At 40.8% G+C, this 23497-nt stretch overlaps 3 protein-coding genes across 3 annotated transcripts; 2 read left to right on the top strand and 1 right to left on the bottom strand.

Annotated features, from left to right (window-relative positions):
• Positions 1–1354: 1354 nt before the first annotated feature.
• On the top strand, positions 1355–9205 carry LOC128492866 (aldo-keto reductase family 1 member C15-like). Its single transcript, XM_053465584.1, has 9 exons — positions 1355–1448; positions 3095–3262; positions 5392–5508; positions 6120–6197; positions 6450–6572; positions 7148–7257; positions 7683–7848; positions 8342–8424; positions 9027–9205. The coding sequence occupies exons 1-9, from the start codon at positions 1362–1364 to the stop codon at positions 9067–9069; spliced, it is 975 nt and encodes a 324-aa protein (XP_053321559.1). The 5' UTR covers positions 1355–1361; the 3' UTR covers positions 9070–9205.
• On the bottom strand, positions 9138–14131 carry LOC128492865 (rho crystallin-like). Its single transcript, XM_053465582.1, has 9 exons — positions 13982–14131; positions 12821–12988; positions 12418–12534; positions 12137–12214; positions 11344–11466; positions 10905–11014; positions 10610–10775; positions 9981–10063; positions 9138–9707 (listed from the first exon to the last, which is right to left on the bottom strand). Exons 1-9 carry the CDS (start codon positions 14066–14068, stop codon positions 9665–9667), a joined length of 975 nt encoding a protein of 324 aa, XP_053321557.1. The 5' UTR covers positions 14069–14131; the 3' UTR covers positions 9138–9664.
• A 3496-nt stretch (positions 14132–17627) lies between these two features.
• LOC128492864 (aldo-keto reductase family 1 member C1-like) lies at positions 17628–22062 on the top strand. Its single transcript, XM_053465581.1, has 9 exons — positions 17628–17764; positions 18827–18994; positions 19182–19298; positions 19682–19762; positions 20466–20588; positions 20693–20802; positions 20923–21088; positions 21205–21287; positions 21715–22062. Exons 1-9 carry the CDS (start codon positions 17678–17680, stop codon positions 21755–21757), a joined length of 978 nt encoding a protein of 325 aa, XP_053321556.1. The 5' UTR covers positions 17628–17677; the 3' UTR covers positions 21758–22062.
• Positions 22063–23497: the final 1435 nt, after the last annotated feature.

The raw sequence follows: 23497 nt of genomic DNA on the forward strand, positions 1-23497 counted from the left end.
GGCCTTGTAATGGCAGAGGACAAACAGCCCACTATAAATCCGGCGTTATCAGCGCCCTGACCTTGCCTCCTCGCGACTCCGAAAAGCTTTCTGGCTACGGAGCCGTCTCTTCTTTTTGATACAGTAACTAACAATGTTCTGTGACGAATCTTTATAATGCATTTCTCACCGGATCGTCCAGGTTGGGACCGGCCAGTTGGTTCACCCAGTCGGAGGCCTTAAATGGCCCTGATGCCATCGGGGAAAAGCTCCAGATTTGTGTTAATTTCCAGAAAAACATTTCCCAATTTCCTGCAAATTCTATGGGTTCTTCTTCCAAATAAAACCCAAAAGTAGGTCCTCCGTTGTCCACTGTTGGAGTTTGTCCATCTCTTGACTCGTCTCATAATATCAGACATAAGAGAGACGTCGTCTGGATCTTCACTTCTCTACAGAGGTCTGATTTTTATAATCATCTCTATGAAGCTATTTTGGTGGAAATCATCAACATATTAGAACATTTCATGAATTCATTTTTTTTTTTTTTAAATGAAAAAAATAAAACTTTTGAGCTATATGTATGCTAGCCATTAAGTTCAAGGGATAGATCTGACCCAGGAAGGCAGGGAATCTCTGGTTCAAACTCAGACAGTTCCCTGGTACGATCATAACTCACCATCCCGAGTCATAACTCACCATCCCGAGTCATAACTCACCATCCCGAGTCTCGAGGTGCATGGAGGAGGAGAAGAAAGATTTGCCAACAAGAACTAAGATCTCCATGTTCCCTCTCCTCTCCCTAGGACCATGACGCCTCCAATCGCTCTGTTATTCTACAGCAGTGACACAGAGCAAGTTATTTCCGGGTTTTAAAGTTCAATATTAGAATATTTCATATTTTCTTGGCTGCAGAAAGTAAAAAATGTAGAACCTTAGAAACATAGAATCTGCCGGCAGATCGGCCCCATTCGGCCCCCATTTAGTCTGCCCATTTCGTTGGTCTCGTCTTAGATTCAGGAGCCGTATGTCTATCCCGCGCATGTTTAATCCCCGCTGATTTTGCAAAGTTCTGAATAAATAATTTCAATAATATATATTTTTTAATTTCAATATCATTCAAGGTAACGCGTGTAACGTATTCAGTCTTTTCGTTAAGCGAAGTGACCTCCAAAGTCCCAAAATATCACAATCGCGTTCCATGGGATGGAGTCCTCGGAGTGGGATGTTCTGAGGTTAAAATTCTAGGATAGCAAATTATTGGTGAATTTTAATCAGGGAGGTGGGGATGGGCGATCCTTTAAAACATAGAAATAACCCCCCTTGCACATATCTGTCTGCACCCAAATCCATGACTCCACGGAGTGGGAACCGAACCACAAGAAATGGATTTAAATTCAGAATCCTTCATCGTGATGAACGACGGAAACAAAATTCCAGCCATCGGCTTCGGTACCTACGCCCCTGATAACGTGAGTACGATGTCTTCTGCAATTTATAAACAACAGTAACAAAAAATGCATAAAAATGCATAAAAATGCATAAAAATGCAAAAAAATGCATAAAATAATGCAATAATAATACCGTAATTATAATAATAATAGTTGTTATTATCATTATTATTATGTTATAATCAAAATTATAATAATTTAAATACTACTACTAAAAATAATAATAATAATATAATACTAATAAATTATAATGACAATGATGATGATAATTATTATTAGTTTTATTATTATTAATAATAATAATATAATTATTAATAATATTTCCATTGACAAAGCAATTTTCAAACCCTTATCAATCTGGATACACCGGGAGTATATATATATATATATAATGTAATTTCATTGGAAAGTTTGAAAAATGATGTTATTAAAATAGCAACCAATTGAAAGTACTTGCTGATCAGACCATGCCAATGGTTGCTATAGCAATAAGACCACTTTAAATCTTGCACCAGAACCCTTTTTTTAATATATATATAGAACTCTTATAGTATTTTGTTTCTAAAAAGCTGCATCACTTTGTTTTAAGCTCCATAGTATCCGTTATACTGCTGGTAATCAAAGAAATAAGTTGTATGTTATCTATAATTTGCATAGAAGGCGTCCTCATTTATGCAAATTATGTATCATACAAGTTATTTGTGTAATCAGTAATATTTCTTTTCACTCGAGGGGCGGAATATTTTTAAATCTGAAGTTTTCTAGGATACGCGTTAAACGTTGACCCTTCATTAAAATATCTGTGATTGCAGGAAATTTGGGGATCTTAAATGTGGTCACCGCGAATGTGATCAGAAGCCACTTGCTACATAAATCAACTTTCTATAATTATGATGACATCATACATTTGTAACAATTAGCACAAAAATGCAATTTAAATATTATCGGCATGAATGTAACACAATCCTAGAGATGAAATTATTAGATTTTGTTTTTTTTAACCTTTTTCATTTTTTTTTTTTTTTTAAAGATCAGAGTGCTTTAGGTTACAATATATATTAATTACACAGAATGCATTTTTCTTGATTATTTGGTGGTGATTTGAGAAGACTGTAGAGTAGCAACAAATAATTTAGCAGGATATACCTTTTTTCATCTACAGGGATTTATAAAAAACAAAATTTTCTATATTTAATGTAACTTGAAATATCAGTAATAGTAGATAATTTATATTATATTATTATTATATTATAATAATAATAATGTTGCTATTGTTCCTGTAAGTTACTTGCTTTCTATTTTTCCTTTTTTAATTTGTGAAAAACGGTTGTGTAAAGTTATGAAATTATGAATTATGGAAAAAAAACCTAGAAACACAAAATGCTTTCATTTTAACATAATTAATTTTTTTGTTCTGATGATAATTAGCTCTAAAGCTGGTCATTTATCTTTGAATCAAGGAAAATCTATTTTTGGATGCTATCGACCCCTCTAGTCTGCTGGGAAGCTGTTCCACTTATCTACCACCCTCTCATTCCTAAAATTCAGACTGTTGCGCAATCCAGACGGGGTCCATATTTTCATTTGAAATAATCTTGGTGGGAGTCCCTCTAAATTCATGCTTTTACCTCTTCCTTAGAATATTAACTCATCATTTGGTTTCGTAGTTCCCTAAGAGCTTGGCCGAAGAGGCTACCAAGGTGGCTATCGACGTTGGGTATCGCCACATCGACTGCGCCTTTATCTACGGTAACGAGGCAGAGGTTGGTCGCGCAATCAAGGCAAAGATCTCAGACGGGACGGTGAAAAGAGAAGATATATTCTATACCGGGAAAGTAAAGAATTATTCTATACATTCTATGTGCTTAACCACTCATCTGCCAACCTCCTACACACCTCCGTCCATTATCTATCTATCCATCCATCCATCAAAGTGATATCCTGCAGGCACCCTGGAGCAGGCATGAAACATATCACTGGAATCACGTGCAGGATGCTGCAGGCTGGGAGTATGGAAGCTAAGCAAAGGGTATAGCAGAAACATAACAAGCAAGGGACAGGGAGACCAGGCACGAAACATAACCAGACAAGATATACATAACACAGGGCACAACAGGGAACAAGACAGGACACCCCACTGCCGGGGATACAGGACAGGACACCCCGCTGCCGGGGATACAGGACAGGACACCCCGCTGCCGGGGATACAGGACAGGACACCCCGCTGCCGGGGATACAGGACAGGACACCCCGCTGCCGGGGATACAGGACAGACTGACACACATAAATACAGAAACAAGCCTAGGACTGTATGATAACTATTGGAGATTCCGTCACATCTTATGGCCATAGTATGCTCAGCCCACCACTACGCCAAAGCAATCCAATGACGGTGGGGCCTAACGCTAATCCCTGCTGACAAAGATACAAAACAAACCAAACATATAAACCAAACACATAGCACTGAGACGTACCTGTAGACTGCAGACTGACAAACAGAACACACGGGAGGGGCGCAACTTATAAAGGAAACAGAGCTGAAGCAAAGAGCCGGAGCAGAAGCAAGGAATGGGAGATCAGAACAAAGCAAAAGGAAATCCAGGAATGGATAGAAGCAAAACAGGGAAATAGAAACAAGAGCGAGATATGCAGCTCCGCAGCCTGGGAAGGACGTGACTCTATCTATCTATCTATCTATCTATCTATCTATCTATCTATCTATCCATCTATCCATATATCCATCTATCTATCTATCTATCTATCTATCCATCTATCCATATATCCATCTATCTATCTATCTATCTATCTATCCATCTATCCATATATCCATCTATCTATCCATCTATCTATCTATCCATATATCCATCTATCTATCCATCTATCTATCTATCCATATATCCATCTATCTATTATCTATCTATCTATCTATCCATCTATCTATCCATCTATCTATCATCTATCCATCCATCCATCTATCTATCTATCTATCCATCCATCCATCTATCTATCTATCCATCATCTATCTATCTATCTATCTATCTATCTATCTATCTATCTATCTATCTATCCATCCATCTATCCATCTATCTATCTATCTATCTATCATCTATCCATCCATCCATCTATCCATCCATCCATCTATCTATCTATCTATCCATCCATCTATCCATCTATCTATCCTTCCATCTATCCATCTATCCATCCATCCATCTATCTATCTATCTATCCATCCATCTATCCATCCATCCTTCTATCTATCTATCTATCTATCTATCTATCTATCTATCTATCTATCTATCTATCTATCTATCCATCTATCTATCCATCTATCTATCTATCTATCTATCTATCTATCTATCTATCTATCTATCTCTCTATCTATCTACCTATCTATCTATCTATCTATCTATCTATCTATCTATCTATCTATCTATCTATCTATCTATCTATCTATCTATCTATCTATCTATCTATCTATCTATCTATCCATCTATCTATCTATCTATCTATCTATCTATCTATCTATCTATCTATCTATCTATCTACCAATCTGTCTATCTACCTACCGGTCTGTCTGTCTATCTTTCTATCTTGATCTTGCTCTCTATCGCTATTCATTTATCTCTTTATCTATTTATGGAGGGTTTCCCTTAAAACATAAAGCCATAACTGTCAAGCAAAAAAGCCTCACTATATCTGTCATTCTATTCTCTTCTCTAAAGCTTAACACAGCATAGAACCTTTAAAAAAAATGGCAACATCCTACCAGAACCTGCGTTTATATCACATGACAATTAAATAGCCCCTGAAAAAAATAGTTGAATATTCCACACAACCCAGGCATTGTTCCCAGTAAGCGTTTGGGCATCCCGCAGATGTTACTGTAAAGCGTTACATTAAACTCGCATATCGCATACTTTTTGTTACCTTTCAAGGCTTTTTGTTTCTGAACGTTCCGTTTCAGCTCTGGAACACGTTCCTCAACCCTGATCTTGTTCGGCCGGCTCTAGAAAGGTCTCTGAAGGACCTTGAGATGGACTACATGGACCTCTTCATCATCCACTTGCCGTTTGGCCTGCAGGTGACATCGCATGACCGCCGACAGTTCTCAGACCCTGAAATAAGCCACAGAAACCAAAAATAGTTACTTTTTTTTCTATGATTAAATGTAAAAAATAAAATTCTTTTTATGATGTTAAAAAGGGAAAATAATATCTTATTATCACACTTTTTTCCCTAAATAAATCAGATATAGCTTCAAAAAGACAGTAAAAGAAGTTTTATTTTATGGTGCAAATAAGTAAAGGTTTTAATTAGCGTCAACGTGTTAAGAGGGGCTTCGGGGGTCCTTGTTAAATTATTTTGAGCCTATATTTAATACATTTAATAAGTCTACTTGATATATGCAATCTTTTTTTGCATCGAGAGTTTTTGCCACAAAAGATCTCATTTGACAAAAAAAAAAATATATATATATATTTTTTTCCCATAAAATCCTCATTAATTAACACTTTTCCAGAAACGCCAGGAACTCTACCACAAAAAATAATTTTGTGTCTTTATCAGTAGAAATATAAATGATTTTTTTTAATCAGTCTATAAACTTTAAATTGATTTCATTGAAAGATTAGATCTAATGGATCTCAGTAGATTGAACTTTTTATATATATTGAATAACTTTTATGCTTTTAGCCGGGTGGGGATCTGATGCCTGTGGATGAAAACGGGCACTTTATTTTTCATAACGTCGATCTGCGTGATACGTGGGAGGTGAGTTATATTAATTAGCAATCGGCGAGCTAATACGTAAAAAAAAAAAGAGTTTATATGCTTATATTTTATTTAAAGGGACCGCTCAGTTATCATATGCGTTAAAATGATTATGGCGGCTGGAGCGTCCCTTTAAATCATTAGAAAAAAAACCTCTTCTCTTCTGAATTCATTTTATGTTCCCTTCCCAAGTTTTGAAGATTTTGGGAAAAATTGTTTTTTTCCCGGCTAACGTTTGTTCATCCTGCGCAGGCTCTGGAGCAGTGTAAAGACGCGGGGCTGGTGAGGTCCATTGGGGTCTCCAACTTCAACCGAAGGCAGCTGGAGCTGATCCTCAACAAGCCGGGACTGAAGCACAAGCCGGTCTGTAATCAGGTATCTAAGATGAGATATCTCGCCATTCGTGTGACCCAGCAGTAGTAGCGTGTGTGTGCGCGTGTGTATGTGTGCATGTGTATGTGTGCATGTGTGTGTGCGCGTGTGTATGTGTGCATGTGTATGTGTGCATGTGTGTGTGCGCGTGTGTGTGTGCGCATGTGTGTGTGTGCATGTGTGTGTGTGCGCGTGTGTGCGCGTGCGCATGTGTGTTTATGGATTTACTGCTTTGATGAGGAGGATGACGTCATATAGTTGGTGGGCGCTTGGCTACACCGGCTCTTCAGGACTCCAGCCGTCCGCTTCCTATGAGGTCAGTCCTCCCATTTGGTTAAAAGAATGAAAAGCGAGAATGAAGGGAATGATGAATATATATATAAAAAAGTATATATATATATATTGGAAGGAACTAAAAACTATTTTAAAAAATATTTTCTTTAACCAGAATTAATTCATCTTCGTACTCTGTTTTATTATCTCTTAATTAAACACATTACCAAAAAAAATAAAAAATAAATGTAAAAATGTTTCAAAAAATAATAAAATGTTTTCTTCTGTCCATTTTCTGTCCACAGGTGGAATGTCACATCTACCTGAATCAGAAACAATTGCTGGCGTTCTGTCAATCTCACGATATCGTTCTCGTAGGATACGGCATACTGGGGTCCAGCAGGGACGAGGGATGGTAAGCATGTAGGCGGGATTATGGGAAAATGGGAGGGGCATGTTGGAAAGTAGGTGGGGTGTTCTATGCAAATCAGGCGGATTATTTTACACTCACCTAAGTTTCACCTGTATATTGCGTAAAACATTTAAAATGGCATTAGAAGTTTAACTATAATTAATTAATAAATTAATTATATGTCTAATTGGAATATTATATGAGCCTGCATTCATCAGGTCAACCTGGTTGGCTATTTACTGTATATTTTATTTTTTGGGCTACAGAAATGTCCTCCCATTAAAAAAATATAAAAAAATATAAAAAAAATAAAAAAAAAATGCTGCTCAATCTACAAAACGTTTAATGTAACAAATGTTGTGTTCTGATCTAATGTAAAGTTGTTTCTTTTATTATTGTGTGTTAATTGTGTGGTTCCTCCGTTCTAGGTTTGACCAAAACGCCCCGTTTGTCCTTGAGGATCCGGTGTTAAAGGCCATTGCTAAAAAGCGCATGAAATCGCCTGCCCAGGTAGCCCTGCGCTATCACCTGCAGCACGGCGTGGTAGTCCTGGCGAAGAGTTTCAATCCCGTCCGGATCAAAGAAAACTTTCAGGTGGGGAGATTTTGGATCGGAGGGAATGCGCGTGGACCCCCCAAACATCGGCCATCTTACATTGGTAGAGCTGGGTTTAAACCTCGGACCCCTTAACTCTAGCAGCTAGCTTAGAATAGCGCCTGTCCGACTGGCAAAGCATTATGGGAATTGTAGTCTACAACAGCTGGAACGCAAAAAGGTGAAGCCACTCTAAGGCCCTGGACAGCTCATGTGATAATTGCCACCCCCTTATTACATTTACCCCTGCATATATAAATGCAAGGCCCAACGTTGGTTGCTGCCATCTTGCGGTTGGCCTTGGACCATGTGGGTTGATAGGTATGTGGTCACTATGGAGAGGCGTCTTCCCGGCGCAATGATTCGGGAGTATGAGTGAGACTGTTGGGCCAACAATGTTTATGGCTAAGAAGAACTCTTCGTGTTCTCTTCGCTGTCGTTCATTTTTTATTTTTAAAAGGGGCGTCATTAACCATAACTACCCTTTTTTTAGGTCTTTGACTTCCTCCTGACTGCAGAAGACATGGAAGCCCTCGACGCCTTGAACAGAAACATGCGCTATATTCCGGCAACGAGGTGCGAAAAGCTTCCGTTATTTAAAAGAACCGGAATTCGCAAAAAAATTTTTACATACAGGATTTATGTCCTTTAATTTAAATCTTGTACCCGGGAACTCTCCAGGCTTATCGCGGAGACTCCGGGTCTCTGGGTCAGTAAAGGGGGAAACGCTGGGTCACGTGAGCGGCGTCGCACCACTCCCCGCCCACTTCCCTATCAAAAATAGCGGGTGTCCCACCATGTCAGCCGGACCACCCACCGCTGTCGGCGGGGCCTCCTATACATCCAAGGGGGGCTCCAAGACTGGGTGCCATCCTCAGCTGCTTATGCCCTCTTTGTCTGACCTATACATAAGGCAGGCCAGTGGCCATGCGCACCATGTATGTAGAAAAAAGGGGGTGAATATCCTGAACATTTGCCCCTAAATACCCCCCATTTCATCCCATCCCCTTCCTATGCGGATGCTCCGAGTTCACCCCAATCTCCCCCTGACCCATGCCACATCATGCCACCCTTCCTCGTAAGGGGTTCCTCAGTCAGCTATATCAGGGGTATTAGGGTAATAACACAGGGGACTTATAATTATAATTCTTAACGTTTCATGCGATTTTTATCGTTAGGTTTAAGACCCACCCGAATTTTCCTTTCCACGACGAGTACTAAAGCAGCAGCAGAAGACGGAGCGGAACGCATTTCCTGCTTCCAGATTCAAAACGGATCCAACAAGTCTGTGATTTATCACATTTTTTATTTTTTTTCCCCTGCAATCCTGTAATTTGAGTGTAAACAATAAACGTATTAAACAGATTCATCAGCCTTTTAACTTTTATTTCGTTATTTCTAGATCGTCAGCTCTTTGGACCGCCTTTTGTTTACCCACTGTACAGCGCTGCAGAATATGGTGGCGCTATATAAATCGATGCATAATAACAATCAATTTTTTCCCCCAATTTCCCAATAAACTGAGAGCTGATGCCCATATATGGTAACTTTCTAAATCCTTTAACACTAAAATTCTTTGAGTATTAACCCTTTAATAACTCGTCAGATTCTGTTGTGGTGATTCAATAGTTCTAATAACCGTGGAAACCGTGACTTGTCAGTAGGCTAAGATGTTCTGAACGAAGTCACCTGTATTCAAGCAGGGGTTACGGCCCGTGAGAAAAACAACATGGATGCTCAGATTTTGATGTTTTATTTCAGCAGAATCGTTTAATGGTGAACGTGCCGTCGCGTGTATTAAATATACAAAATATCTTCAGTATTCATCATGGAATGGGTATTCCGGGTGTTCCTTCAATCTGGAAGATAATAAATAAAGTTACTTAAGAATACAAATTAAAATATAGAACATTATACCGGAAATGATTATTATTCACCCCGATTGGCTGATTTTTTTTAGACCCGGAGATTCTCCGCAGTGACCCGGAGAAGCGGTCCTTCACCCGGGCAAAAGCTGGAGAGTTCCCAGGTATGCTCATTAGACCCAATGGAACTCTTGCGCAAGCCAGCACCGGAGAGGGTTGGCGGTGGGTATAGCCCCCCAGCACTGGGCAGTCAGGAGGGGAACTTACTCTTTAAAAGGTCCATAGTGTAAGTTTTGGTTAAGTCCTTCAAGTGTGCTCATGTCTTCTGGAGTCAGCTCGAAGTCAAACATCTAAGAACGAAAGGAGATCACGTTGATACAGTAACAAAAAAACATTGAATACAGCAATCCGGCAGTCAGAACAAACCCTGTCTCAAAGCAACTCCATAAAGACACGGTTGGATGAGTCTGGGGTGGAAGAACTTGGCCGGCCGCACAGAGCCCCGACTTCAACCCCCATCGAACACCTTTGGGATGAACCGGAACGGAGATTGAGAGCCGGGCGTCTCATCCAACATCAGCCCCTGACCTCACAAACGCTCTACTGGATGAACGGGCAACAATTCCCACAGAAACTCCCCAAAACCTCATGGAAATCCTTCCCAGAAGAGCGGAAGCCGTTATAGCTGCAAAAGGGGACCGACTTCATATTAATGTCTCTGTATTAAGTCCCTGTTGGAGTAATGGTCACATGTCCCAATACTTTTGTCCACATAGTGTATATAACGTGGAGGACCAAAAGATCAAAGACATTCTAGAGCCGATTGATTTAGGAAAAAAGTTCCACTTTCTGCCCTTTTGAAATTGTGAAATTGTATAGAATGCTGAGTTCCTTACCCCAAGGTTTTTTTTGAGGCGTTCTGCGCTAAAACTCTTGGCCAATACAACGATCCCTTTCTGAAGAACAAAACGCATGGCCACCTCTGCTGGGGAGCGGTTATGCTTTGCAGCTACTTGGGCTAGCACTGGATCTTCAAGCAGAACAGGAGTACTGAGATCCACCCTGGAATCAAAGAGATCTTATCTTAGCGGGATCCTGTATGTGGCAGCAGAAGACAATATCAAGGAGTCAACAAAGTCTTAATATTCTTCAAGAAAATAGTTATTTGAGCTGAAATTGGTCCCCGCTTACCAGTTCTTATCTCTGTGTGAGCCCAGGACGCTGTATGCAACCAGAACTATATCGTGGGACTTACAAAATGCCTGCAGTTTGCTTTGACTCAGATATACATGGCATTCCACCTGTAGATAAAAAGAAATATCGGTTATTTTTCCAAGGATACCTGCGTTTAGCGCTCTTGTCTGTTTCATTCTTGTACGTAGACGTAGCCAGAATTGCGAATGAATGTTTTGAACAAGCAACAGAATCTTCAGACTATTCTAAAATATTCCCCAAGGAACACTGAAGGCGTCTGGATTCCATCTTTCTTCATTGAACAGAATCCCCCCCCCCCCAAAAAAATGAACAGATCATGCTTCCTTTTAACATTATTTTAAAATGTGCATGTGGTTTGTGCCACCCCCCCCAAACCATGGCATTGATTGTGGTGGCTTCTTGCTCTTCTACACACCTGGTTGCAGACCGGCTTATATTTAAGTCCCGGTTTACTGAGAAGACGTTCCAGTTGCCTGCGGTTGAAGTTGGACACCCCAATGGACTTGACCAGACCCGCGTCTTTACACGCTTCCAGAGCCTAAAGAGAATTCACAAGACCGGTCAAACAGAGGATTTTGGCAAAATATATGTATTATGTGCACGCGGTAATGAATAATAACACAAGGGCACAAGATTATGAATGAATGGGTCATACTAAAGTGACTTTAGACATGGCATATTAACGTCCATGGGTTTGGAATAAGACTAACTCCTATAGGTGTGATGGTCAGGTGTCCACATACTTTTGGTCATAAACCATCTAAATACTGTATTCAGGAAGGCATAGTATTCCTCGGTCTCATTCCCTCCTCTACAGATTTTATCCAGGCTATGAATGAACGTGAATGAATGAATAATATTAATTCTAGAAAATGATAGAAAGTCGACTTCCTTTGGTCTCCTGAAAACTCTTTAAGTAAATATTTTGGTTTTTGGTTCAGGAACTCGCATCCTTCACAGGGAAACGAGATAGGCTGACTGGGAATAAAATTTAGCAAAATACTTGCATTTTCCCATTGAACGGGGTTGCTTGCAAAAAAACAAGGCTCCGAGGCCATGATGTCTGAAAATGTTATCTTTTTTCATTGTGAACTTGGACATTTTCCCGGACTCTTCTACCCGTGTCAACACGAACAGGAAAAAGATCCAAAACGCACCCTAATTGGTTCAATTGATCCATACGCAAGCTTCATAAACGCGTGCCTTACCTCCCAGGTGGAAAGAAAATCCACGTTATCGTAGGCAAAAGCCTTATCGAGGTCAGTGGGCTGCTCTGCACCTGAAGGCTGAAAAAGGACGGCAATTATTGTAATTCTGAACACCCTCCCCAGACCCAGGTGCTTACTTAGGGCATTCGGCACCCTGGGGCAGATCCTATATTTGCCCCCCACCCATTTGAAAACGAATTGATCGACTCAGAGTTCAGGAGTTGATCGTCACGTTCAAACTGGAAAATGAAGATGAAAATAAATGCGATTATCGTCGGTACCTTTAAGGAGAACGGCCAGTGCATTATGAACAGGTCCAGGTAGTCGAGCTGAAGATCACTTAAAGATTGCTCCAGTCCTTTGCGGACTAACTCCGGAGAGAAAAACGTGCACCAAAGCTGGAGACGGAAGACAAACAGTCCGATAAATGTGCAGATACATTGTTTGAAATGTTCATGGCATAGAAACATTGTTACAGAGGACCACAGGACATCCATTAAGGTGTCCCTTGACCCCATGTTTATTGCACCTATGAGCTTCTGCTTTAATGGATAAACAACACCAAGAATGACAATTCTGCTGGTCTTATGTTCCAGCATTGGGCCACCAAGGGCCATTAATATTATGTACGTACGTACATGATGAGAAGGTTCCATCAAGAACATGGTTCCATGGATCATTTACCTTCCCCGTGTAGAATATGTCCTCTCGTTTCACTGTCCCATCTGCGATCTTCGAGCGAATGGCTCGGCCAATTTGTACTTCGTTGCCATAAATGTAGGCGCAATCTATGTGCCGGTAGCCGAGATCGATTGCTATCTTGGTAGCTTCTTCTCCAACGCTTTTAGGTACCTAGCAAGGAGAACAGTGTGTGTGTGAGTGTCCTCAAAAGCTTTTTAGGAGCTGGTTCGTTTGAGCTTGGGGTAGAACCCGTTAGCCAGCGTTCTAGGATTTATTAGAAGGAGATCGGCTTCCTAAAACGTTCCCCTGGATTCCCTCTGGTGGGGCGTTTGTTGCCTGGACCTAAAGGACGGAATCTGAAGAAGGAACCTCCAAGGTCCTTGGCCATTTACACCGCATTTTACTCCACCGCATGGTCCACTAAAAGGTGTTAAAAAAGGTTTTTGGTGTACGCTGCTTCTTCTTGACTTTATGGAAACAGTTTTCAGATTACCTAGAACGTGTACCTAGAACACGAACATCAAAGGGAAAAGACCACTAGCATTTTACAACTCAAACAGCTTTAAACGGTCCGAAGGTCCTCCAGCCTTCTCTGCGATAATGGATTTATATACCATCTATTATCTTAGTTACACATTCTACACGGAGGACTTAACCCTTTGAAATAAAATAATATATATATATTTTTTGGGAACATAATGTTAATTAAGTTTAGCTAAAGCCAATCATCGTGAAATAATATCATTAATACAACTTTCTTTTTTTTTACTAGCATTTGATTAAAAATATATTTGATTTATGTTTTAAATAAAAAGTTTAAATGATTACATTCAACTTTCTCTTGTTTTCTGCCCCTGGGGAGTTCTTAAAATTATAGCGAAGCAGGTAATAGAAACATAGAATTTTCCAGCAGATCGGCCCCCATTCGGCCCCCGTCTAGTCGCCCGTTTCTCCTGCTTAATCAGTCGTTGGTCTCGTCTTAGATTCAGGAGCCGTATGTCTATCCCATGCATGTTTAATACCCGCACTGTATTAGCCTTCTACCACTTCTGCTGGGAGGCTGTTCCTCTTATCTACCACCCTTTCAGTAAAGTAAAAACAACAGCTGAGCTACCGTGCATGCAGATTACCCCCCAGGAACAGGCATATAGAACGGCTACTTACATCAGAGGAGGCGTAAGTTCCCAAGCCAAGGATTGGCATGGCGTTGCCATCGTTTAGCGTGACACGCGTGTCCTTAGTGAGAGACATGCTTGCTGCCGGAGGACTGACAGACTCCGTCTATACACCTGGATATATAGGCGCCATACCGCGTCCGAGGCAGATTAGAGAGAAGGGAGGATCCAGGCGACATATCTCAAGTGACAAAGCTTAAACATTCTCCAGGGGTTAGGACTTCCACTCCCATCATGCTCAGCCAGACCAAAGCAGATCTATTACAAAACATCAGCATTACCTTTATATTTTTATATTACCTTTTATTTATTTTTTCTCTATAAAACACTATAACAAACCCCCGCCTGCGGCGTCATTGGGCGCGGCGTTTAATTATTATTTCTGCATTTCAGGTGTTTCCACATCAACTAAACGGTTAACGCGGCGGGCACGGCGATTCTTGGCAAGTAGGCATGTACTAGCGGGGGCATCGTGCCAGCCTGGCTATGTATGATTATTAGTATTTAATGTTTAGCACGACTATGGATTCCTGGGCTGACGCCGCCATCATGAGCGCTTTAACATATATAATAGCTGACTGTCTCCTTTACATGATCACTTTCTGCCCCCCGCCATTCATTTGCCCTCCACCCGTCTTACCCAAATAGCAACCTTGCAGCGTCACAGGGGGGGCAAACTAGGAGCTGCAATGGACGTCTGTGTTCCAACATCACAGATCTCCATTGATTTCTCCCTGGGTTGGTCAGGGGAGCTCAGAAGATCTCCGCCACCAGCCCAAAGCCGGACAGCGGGGCAGCTTACATAGAACAACGGAACAATATATGAAAATCAGGACTGTCCTATGAAATATGGGTCTGTTGGGAGGTATAGTATTCTCTTCAGGGTCCTAGACTGGACTGATTGTCAAATTCTGTCCCGCATGCATATGAACAATTAGACCCTTGCCAGGTTACCGCTAGAATGAACGCTGATAAAACTGGTTACTAATTAACTTCCAGTTGCTGACGCCTGGCAGATATAATGTACTAATCAGCTACGTCACGATGAAGGGCAAATAGATGATCGGGATATGAAATCTCCCCTGGTCACACACGTTATAGATTTTATTGATGACGATAGATATGATTGATAGATAAAGATTGAGTCTTTACAGCAGGATAAACAGACAGACTAGATGGGGCCGAATGGGGCCGGTCTTCCAGGAGATCCTAGGTTTCCATCTATACGTTATATAACCATGTGGAAGTTGACCTTGACCTGATCCAAAGCAAAGTATTCTTATCATTAAATGCACCGAAGCTAATTATGCCGAGTCAGTATGATATTCAGGCTCCTGTCCATATTACAGTCTTATATAACGTTTATGATCTATGACATCATACAATCTACACAAGATAAAGCAATATATTTTAAAACCCTTAACCGTTACGATGTATGGAAAGGCACTTAAAGCCCATCTGCCCCTTTATCCAAATCATACGTGATATATTTTTATAAAATTAATAATATGTTCTTTGTTGTTTTTGGAAGAAACGCAAATTTTGGATCAGAAATCCAGCGCAGGCGATGTTAATGTCGTAAAATGACTACTGCAGCTTGTAACGGCTAATTTATAATGGAATATCTTCATAGGTGTATAGAGGCCTCTTTTTTTTACTCCCGTCACTCTCCCAAACCATTGCACAGATTTAAAAACACAAATTTATTTATGCCAAAAACTGTAACATTAAATTTAAATTAAAGAAAGAATAAACATGAATTTTGGCCCCTTTCTACAGATTCAGCACACCTGGAAGGTGTAGATTGTTGGCGCTATATAAATAAAAGATAATAAATAATAATAATAATAATAATAAATAACTTTCAAGGAGGACTGATGGACACCTAATGAGAATTTGTATCCAGAAGACAAACTATCTTCCGCTGTAGAATCCTCTTTTGTTTGTCTCTGCTGCCACCTTCTGGCCAGCCCAGGAACTGCTCATTAGAAATCTACAATTCGGTCCCCGTCTGGTCGCCCGTTTCTCCTGCTGTAAAGACTCAAACCTTAATCAGTCGCTGGTCTCGTCTTAGATTCAGGAGCCGTATGCCTACCCCATGCATGTTTAATACCCTCACTGTATTACCCTCTACCACTTCTGCTGGGAGACTTTTTCACGATCCACCATCCTCTAAAATATACAGTATATATGTAATATTATAGTTGCTATAATGGTATACTGAATGGTAATGGATACTTTAGTCAATTAACAATTAATTTATCATGCGATAAACAGGACACATTTAACAGCTAATAGGCGCATGCACATCCTGTGAGGGCATTCCTCAGCTTCCTGTTTGGAAACCCTCAGGAAGTGAGGAGCGCAGCAGCAAATATCCTCCCCTAGTTGGCTTTAAAAGTATATATATATGTTTATAAATATTTTTAATTTCTTTTTCAGATGTACAGCCCATCCATAGCATCCCATCCACCTCAAATCTTATAGAGGCTGCTTTTATATCAGCTGCCGCAATAATTGGGTGCGTTAAATTGTTTAATGCATCTCTACCCGTTTTTGGTGAAAATATAATGAATATATTTGTATCATTTCCGTGAATTCCGGGTTATTAACGTGTTAATACATGATGTGTTTTAAGGTCAGCTGGTTTTGAAAATTCCCAGCTAAGCTAAAGGAACCCTTACCTGTTAAGCTCCTTGTCGTATTTAATAAAACTGATCCTACGAATATCATGTTTCATGGCGGCCTGTTTGTTCCGCTTTTCTGAAACGGATCCGGCTTTACGGCTTTTCTTCTTATTTGTGAAAATTACAAAAGCTTCTTCTTCTCCTTTCAAAAGAAGGCGACCCATTTGTGTCCTTCGCTGACCAGGCTGACCGTGCTTCCTATATATTATATATATTATATATATTCACTAAAATTAACTCTGGAACGGAACTTTGCTGTATTTCCTTTGGACCACTACTCTGGATCATTGTATGCTTTTTTCGCCAATGCCGAGCGGCCAAGGGTCACGAGTGATGTACCCCTTCCCCGTTCGGTCCGGAGTCTAGGGTAGAACCTGGCCAATCAGGGTAGGGCATTCCAAAGGATAGGGGCAGCCATTGAGAAGATATGTATCGTCCTACAATATTTAATCAAACATGGAATTTTGATTGAATAAGATGAAGAATTCAGGACATCCGCAGACATATCCCAACTTCCTGTTCACGAAGGCTCAGGAAGTGAGGAGTGCGCAGGAAATCTATTCCCCCAGCTGTCTTAAAACATGTGAACGGATGAATCCATGAAATATGTTTTTATTTAACAAGCAATTGTGCGAGATGACGGAATGGGAAAACCTTGGTGCTGATACCTGGGACAATCACACTTCACGACAATTTCATTTTTTTAATCCAATCTTCTCGTGCTCTGGGATTTGGGTTCGGCATGGAGAAGAAAACTCAAACCTGCTTAGATTCTCCTGCCTTTTCCCACCATTAAGGGGAACTGCCAGTGTTTGCCCCAAAGTCTGTGGGCAATTAATCAGTTAATGATTCTACAATTAGTTCATGTAGAGCACTGCTTTAACATCCACCCATTATGGGCTGACTATTCTCCTCTCTTCCTATATAAACACACCTCCGGCTGTATATTTGATCCATACACTCCCTTCTGACGCTTCCTCCCACATTCAGCTTCAGAAATGTCATCCAGTTCTGATCTACGAGTCCCGATGAACGACGGAAACAAAATCCCTGTAATAGGGTTTGGCACCTACGCTCCAGAATATGTACGTACAGATGTGTGCACAATTAAATAAACACAATTTAAGTGATCTTACACTAAAGGTCATAATTTAAAACTGGAGGATCAGAGGCTTAGATGGAATTTTAGTAAGTTTTATTTTAGTGAGAGGGTGGTAGTTAAGTAAAGCGGCCTCTCGGTAGAGGTGGTAGAGGCTAATGCAGCGAGGGGATTTAAACATGCATGGGATAGACATACGGCTCCTGAATCTAAGACGAGACCAACGGCTGATTAAGGTTTGAGTCTTTAAAGCCATAATAGAATATTTTGTGGTGGGTTGTTTAAGGGTTAATATTTGAGAATTCTAAAGACATGGCACCTTTGTCTCTTTCTACTTTTCCGTAAATGTGTCTGTGTTTGGGATTCTATGTAAGAATGTTGACGCTTATAGCAATAAAAGGGTTACTTTGTTTTTAACAGTTTAATTCGCGTGGCTTATTTTTTTCATTGTAAGACTAAAAAGAAACCAGAAAAGCCAGTTCTATCGTCCCAAAAATCTTAATTTATACGGTTGAGTCGCTTGCTTGGCAGATGGAGGCGTTTTAAAGTTAGTCTGTAAGGATCCAGATCATCCCCTTCATCTTAGCCAACAATATTTTGTTCCTAAAAAAATATTATAATTGTGCAAAAAAATTGTATATATTACAGTATTTGCCAGCAAATTATTAGTTGCCATTTTTTTAACTGTTTCTTTAATCACACTTTGCTAAACTAAACACATCAAGAACTAAAAACAGCATTAGAATTCTTATCCCCGTTACTAACATCTAACATAATACGCATTTAATGTTTTGTCCATGCCGATGAACACCTTTAAGGGTTAAAGTGATAGTTTATTGTCCCTAACGGTTTCGCTATAGAATAATGTATATTAAAGTACTTTTTGATTAACCCTAACCCTTTGTGAAGATTTAAATATGCATTCTTTCAAAAACAACCCCAAAAAATGTAAGCGTTTAATGCAATTTTTTTTGTTTGATTTACACCGACGTAGCACATTTCCGTTGGGTTCCTTCACCGCGTTCTCCTTTTTTCTCCGTTGTTCTAGATTCCTGTAGCTGAGAGCGAGGAAGCCACAAAAGCTGCGATAGAAGTTGGCTTCCGCCACATCGATGGGGCCCATTTGTACGGCAACGAGAAAGAAGTCGGGCGGGCGATCCAAGAAAAGATAGCCGACGGAACCGCCAGAAGAGAGGACCTGTTCTACACCGGAAAGGTGAGGGGCTTCTGGAGCATCATCTTTGGGTTCTAGAGAAAGAGAAACTCACTGTAGTTCAGATATACAAGAGTTGAGAAAGTTCTGGGAAGTTATAATTGAGCAATTTTGGAAAAATTTGGAAAATAACAATATTTGACTGTAAGTTGACCCCCTGTTTTCTTTTATGTCTTGGTTGTTTGTTCAGTTATGGTCGACCTTCCATATTCCGGACCAGATCCAGTCTCACGTGAAGCAGTCTCTCCAGACCCTGCAGCTGGATTATATGGACCTCTATCTCATCCACTGGCCGTGTGCACTAAAGGTAAAGAAGAAGAGACAAAATATTGTTCCACTAGAAGAAGATTTGAGTTACGGTCCTGGGAAAAGAGCTTGGTTGCACATAGATGTCTTCAGCAGCGTCTAAAACAATGTATAGAATGTTCCTATGATTTAAACAGACCACCATTTAAGTGCATATGATGGCTAGGGTGTCCCTTAAAAAGAGAGAGGGCCAAAACCCAAAGGGACAAAGGTTCTGCCACCTCTAGACCCACCACCCTTTTCTTGGTGTCAGGGTTCCGGTGGACTTCTCACCAGCTCACCAGCCATTGAGATGGCATCAAGGGCAGATGAAGAATGAATCAGCTGCAGACTATTTTGGAATCTGATGTTTTTCTTGTTTTTTTTCTTGTTTTTTTTTTTAAGCCTGGAGGAGATCTCATGTCTCTGGATGAAAACGGGAAATTGATGCTTGATACGAGTGTTGACCTGCGCGATGTTTGGGAAGTAAGTGACGCTCCTTGGAGATGATAAACCGGTCAATAAAAACGTGGATTTGATGAATTTGTTTTACAACCTTAAAAAGCTAAATAGTTTATCTACGGGATGCTTGAGGCAAATGGTGCCATAGCAAGCATTATCTGACCCGTTTCTAGAATTTAGCGATCAGCAGCTACAACAGGGAGGATATAATGAGGACGAATACTCAAGCAGATCCTAACAACAGCGAGTTGTGATGGTTTCTTCCATGAGAGGACGAGCGTCCCCCAGGCCGGTCCAAAATTGTTCAAAGGGCTGGTCTTTACTGGACCTTTGTGAACAATTTTGGATCAGCACCAGGAGGCAGGAATGCAGGGGGGGGGGGTCACAGAACCTGAGGTCACATGACCCCGCAGTGAAAGCGAGGCTGCTACCACAGTGTGCAAGTAGACAGTGAGGTAAGGTGGTCCGAGAGTGAGGGAGCTAAAGAGGGAGATGGTAAGGGTATGTATGTATGTATGAATGTATCTCTGTTAGAATGGGAGTTTGAATGTGTATGTGTAAGCGTTTGTGTGCATGAGCATGGATGTGTATGTGTGTGTGTTAGCATGAATGTGTATGTGTAAGCGTTTAAGTGTTAGCATGAATTTGTGAATGTGTGAGCATGAATGTGTATGCGTAAGTAGTGTGAGTGTGGGTTTTTTGGCTAATGTTTGTTCGTCCTGCGCAGGCTCTGGAGCAGTGTAAAGACGCGGGGCTGGTAAAGTCCATTGGCGTCTCCAACTTTAACCGAAGACAGCTGGAGCTGATCCTCAACAAGCCGGGACTGAAGCACAAGCCGGTCTGTAATCAGGTATATGAAATGTGTGTTCCTGGCTAAATATACATAACGTTTATAAGTGGGGGATGGTCGACCATTCCCAAACCACAGAGTTTATTGTTTTGGAAATGTCCTAGGTGGAATGTCACCCATACCTCAACCAGAGCCAACTGCTGGAGTTCTGCAAGTCTAAGGACATCCTCCTGACAGCATACAGCGTGTTGGGGTCACACAGACACAAGACATGGTATGGTCCATTGAGAGAATCTGTATAGGAAAATAAGAACATTAGCGGTGAGGATGAGGTAGTTGGTCTCCATAGGCCTTAGGACCTTGCCTTCACATGCATCTGCTGTTGCCTTCTCAGGGTGGACCAGAACTCCCCGGTGTTATTGGAAGATCCGGTGTTAATTTCAATCGGGAAAAAATACAATAAGACATCAGCCCAGGTAGCTCTCCGCTACCAGATCCAGAGAGGGGTCGTGGTCATTGCAAAAAGTTACAATCCACAGAGGATCAAGGAGAACTTCCAGGTAAGAACAAATGCGTCCCCCAACCACGACCATCCATGACTTCCCAATATGAAATATCCATCCCTGGTCCTCCAAACGTTCCGCCACCTAGTAACAAAACATGAAACTCTTTGCAGGTCTTCGATTTCCAGCTGTCCTCAGAAGACATGAAGCTGATCGACGGACTCAACCGGAATCTACGATACGTGGGGCTACCTGTGTATGCTTTTCTCGATCGTTTGCGGCTAATAAATATGATGAATCGGGAAAAAGGATTTTGAGATCACAAGAATTTGTAATATTCAGGTTTCCGTCAAGAATGACATTTTTTTAAAACCTCCTGAGTATAGGCTGGGGAACATTCTTTCCAGTGATGGAATCAGTCATTTTAAGGGCCCGGTTTTATATAGCGCCATCAGATTCCGCAGCGCTGTACAAAGGGTAGACAGGTAGACATAACAAGTAGTATATAACATAACAAGAAGGCGTACAGAGACAACAGGTGAGGAGGGCCTCTGGAGAGAGGGGTTTCATTGGGATTTCGGGGTTTCTTTGAATTTTAATTGGAAAGAAAAATCTATGGAATAAAAATCTAGAGAAAAAGGACTATCCGACACTCTAATAAAATCTATTTTCTTTTTCCATAGACTTGCCGACCACCCACAGTATCCTTTCCACGATGAATACTAATGATGACCCACAGGCTTCACGTTCGACCAAAAACCCTGATCCTATGAACTTTTATATCGGTTCTATAAAGGAACTTCTAGTTCTAAAGCTTGCAGAATAAAATAAGAAACATGTATGCGTTAGACATGTTCCTGATGTGCATACCCTAAGAGCAGCTCGATTATTCCTCCCCATTGCGTTCTCCTGTTATTACTCTGCTGTTGACTTTCGCCTGAATCTTAGTAGTTCTTCTGGGATTTTAAGGGTGAACTAAGGAGAAAGTTGACATTTTGCTCAGCTTGCTATAAAAGTTAATTTATCCTAAACTAAGTTGTATCCAATTATTAAACATACCCTAAAAATCTGAAAAGGGAACAGCCCATCTCTAAAAACAGACATCGGTGAGGTGGAATACAGAATCCGATTATAATAAATATTAATGCCAACGACCATAACTCTTCCTAAAGCCTGGGCTGTGTTTAACAATCATATTACACTGTAATGCATACATACCACACAAATAATCATATAATAAATATATAAATATCATATAAATAAAGCACTTGGGGTGCTGAAGAAAGGACAAAACTGTACATAAAACAGAAGCAAAAGAATCAGTGCACACCCAGAAAATATCTAGAAGCATAAATATCAGCGTTTCCGTCACAGTATATGGCCATATTTTGCTTAGTCCGCCCCAATCACTCAAATTAACACACACCAACAGACACTCACTCACACTAACACACATACAGACACTCACTCACAAAAACACACACATACAGACACTAACTCACAAAAACACACACATACAGACACTCACTCACAAAAACACACACATACAGACACTAACTTGCTCACACAAACACACACATTTATATACTCACAATAACGTGTACATCAGGGGCGTAACCAGAAACCACGGGGCTCTGGTGCGAGAAATTGCCCCGGGCCCCCAATTTCAATAGCTGGTCTGTGCCATCATTGCCCCCACATTGCCTTCTTTGCCTCTTGCCCACCCCCTTCCAACATACAACATATGTAAACACACTTACACAAATGACACACACATACTCATACTTACACACTCCATCTCACCCCGCTGACACAATTACACATTCATGCTCACACACACATACACAAGTACACATCCATGCTCACACACAGGTACACATGCATGTATATATATATATATATATATATATATACAGTAGGAAGGGCCCTTTCTAAACTATTCACGTAATCATATGGGGGTTTAGACAGTTGTGTCTTCTGGCTTAGGTAGGCCAACTAGACCCAGGCCTAAGCCGGCAGGACCGGAGTGCTAGCCACTAGTCAATGGACTGGTTCAAGAGGAGATCACCGATCTCCCCAACCAACGCCATTAACACTATGGAGGGCTGCACCGCCTTTAAAAGCGGAGCACCTGGATATGATGTCATAGCCCAAGCCCGCTAGGAAGGACAGAGGCGCCGAGGTAAATACACCACTAGGTATAGAACCGTTAAATGCAACACGCGTGTGTAATGACTGATCTGACTTTTCTTAACACGATGTTAGTCTACGCGGAACCCGGATCCTAACAAGTTAGTAAACATTTTTGTTTGATTTACACACACATAGCTAATTTCCATCGAGTTCTTACACTGTGTCTTGGTTTGGTTTTTTTTCTTCGTTGTTCTAGATTCCTCTTGCTGAGGGCGAGGAAGCCACGAACGTTGCGATAGAAGTTGGCTTTCGCCACAAAGATGGATCCTATTT

The sequence above is a fragment of the Spea bombifrons genome, chromosome 4, assembly GCF_027358695.1.
Source record: "Spea bombifrons isolate aSpeBom1 chromosome 4, aSpeBom1.2.pri, whole genome shotgun sequence".
NCBI lineage: Eukaryota > Metazoa > Chordata > Amphibia > Anura > Pelobatidae > Spea > Spea bombifrons.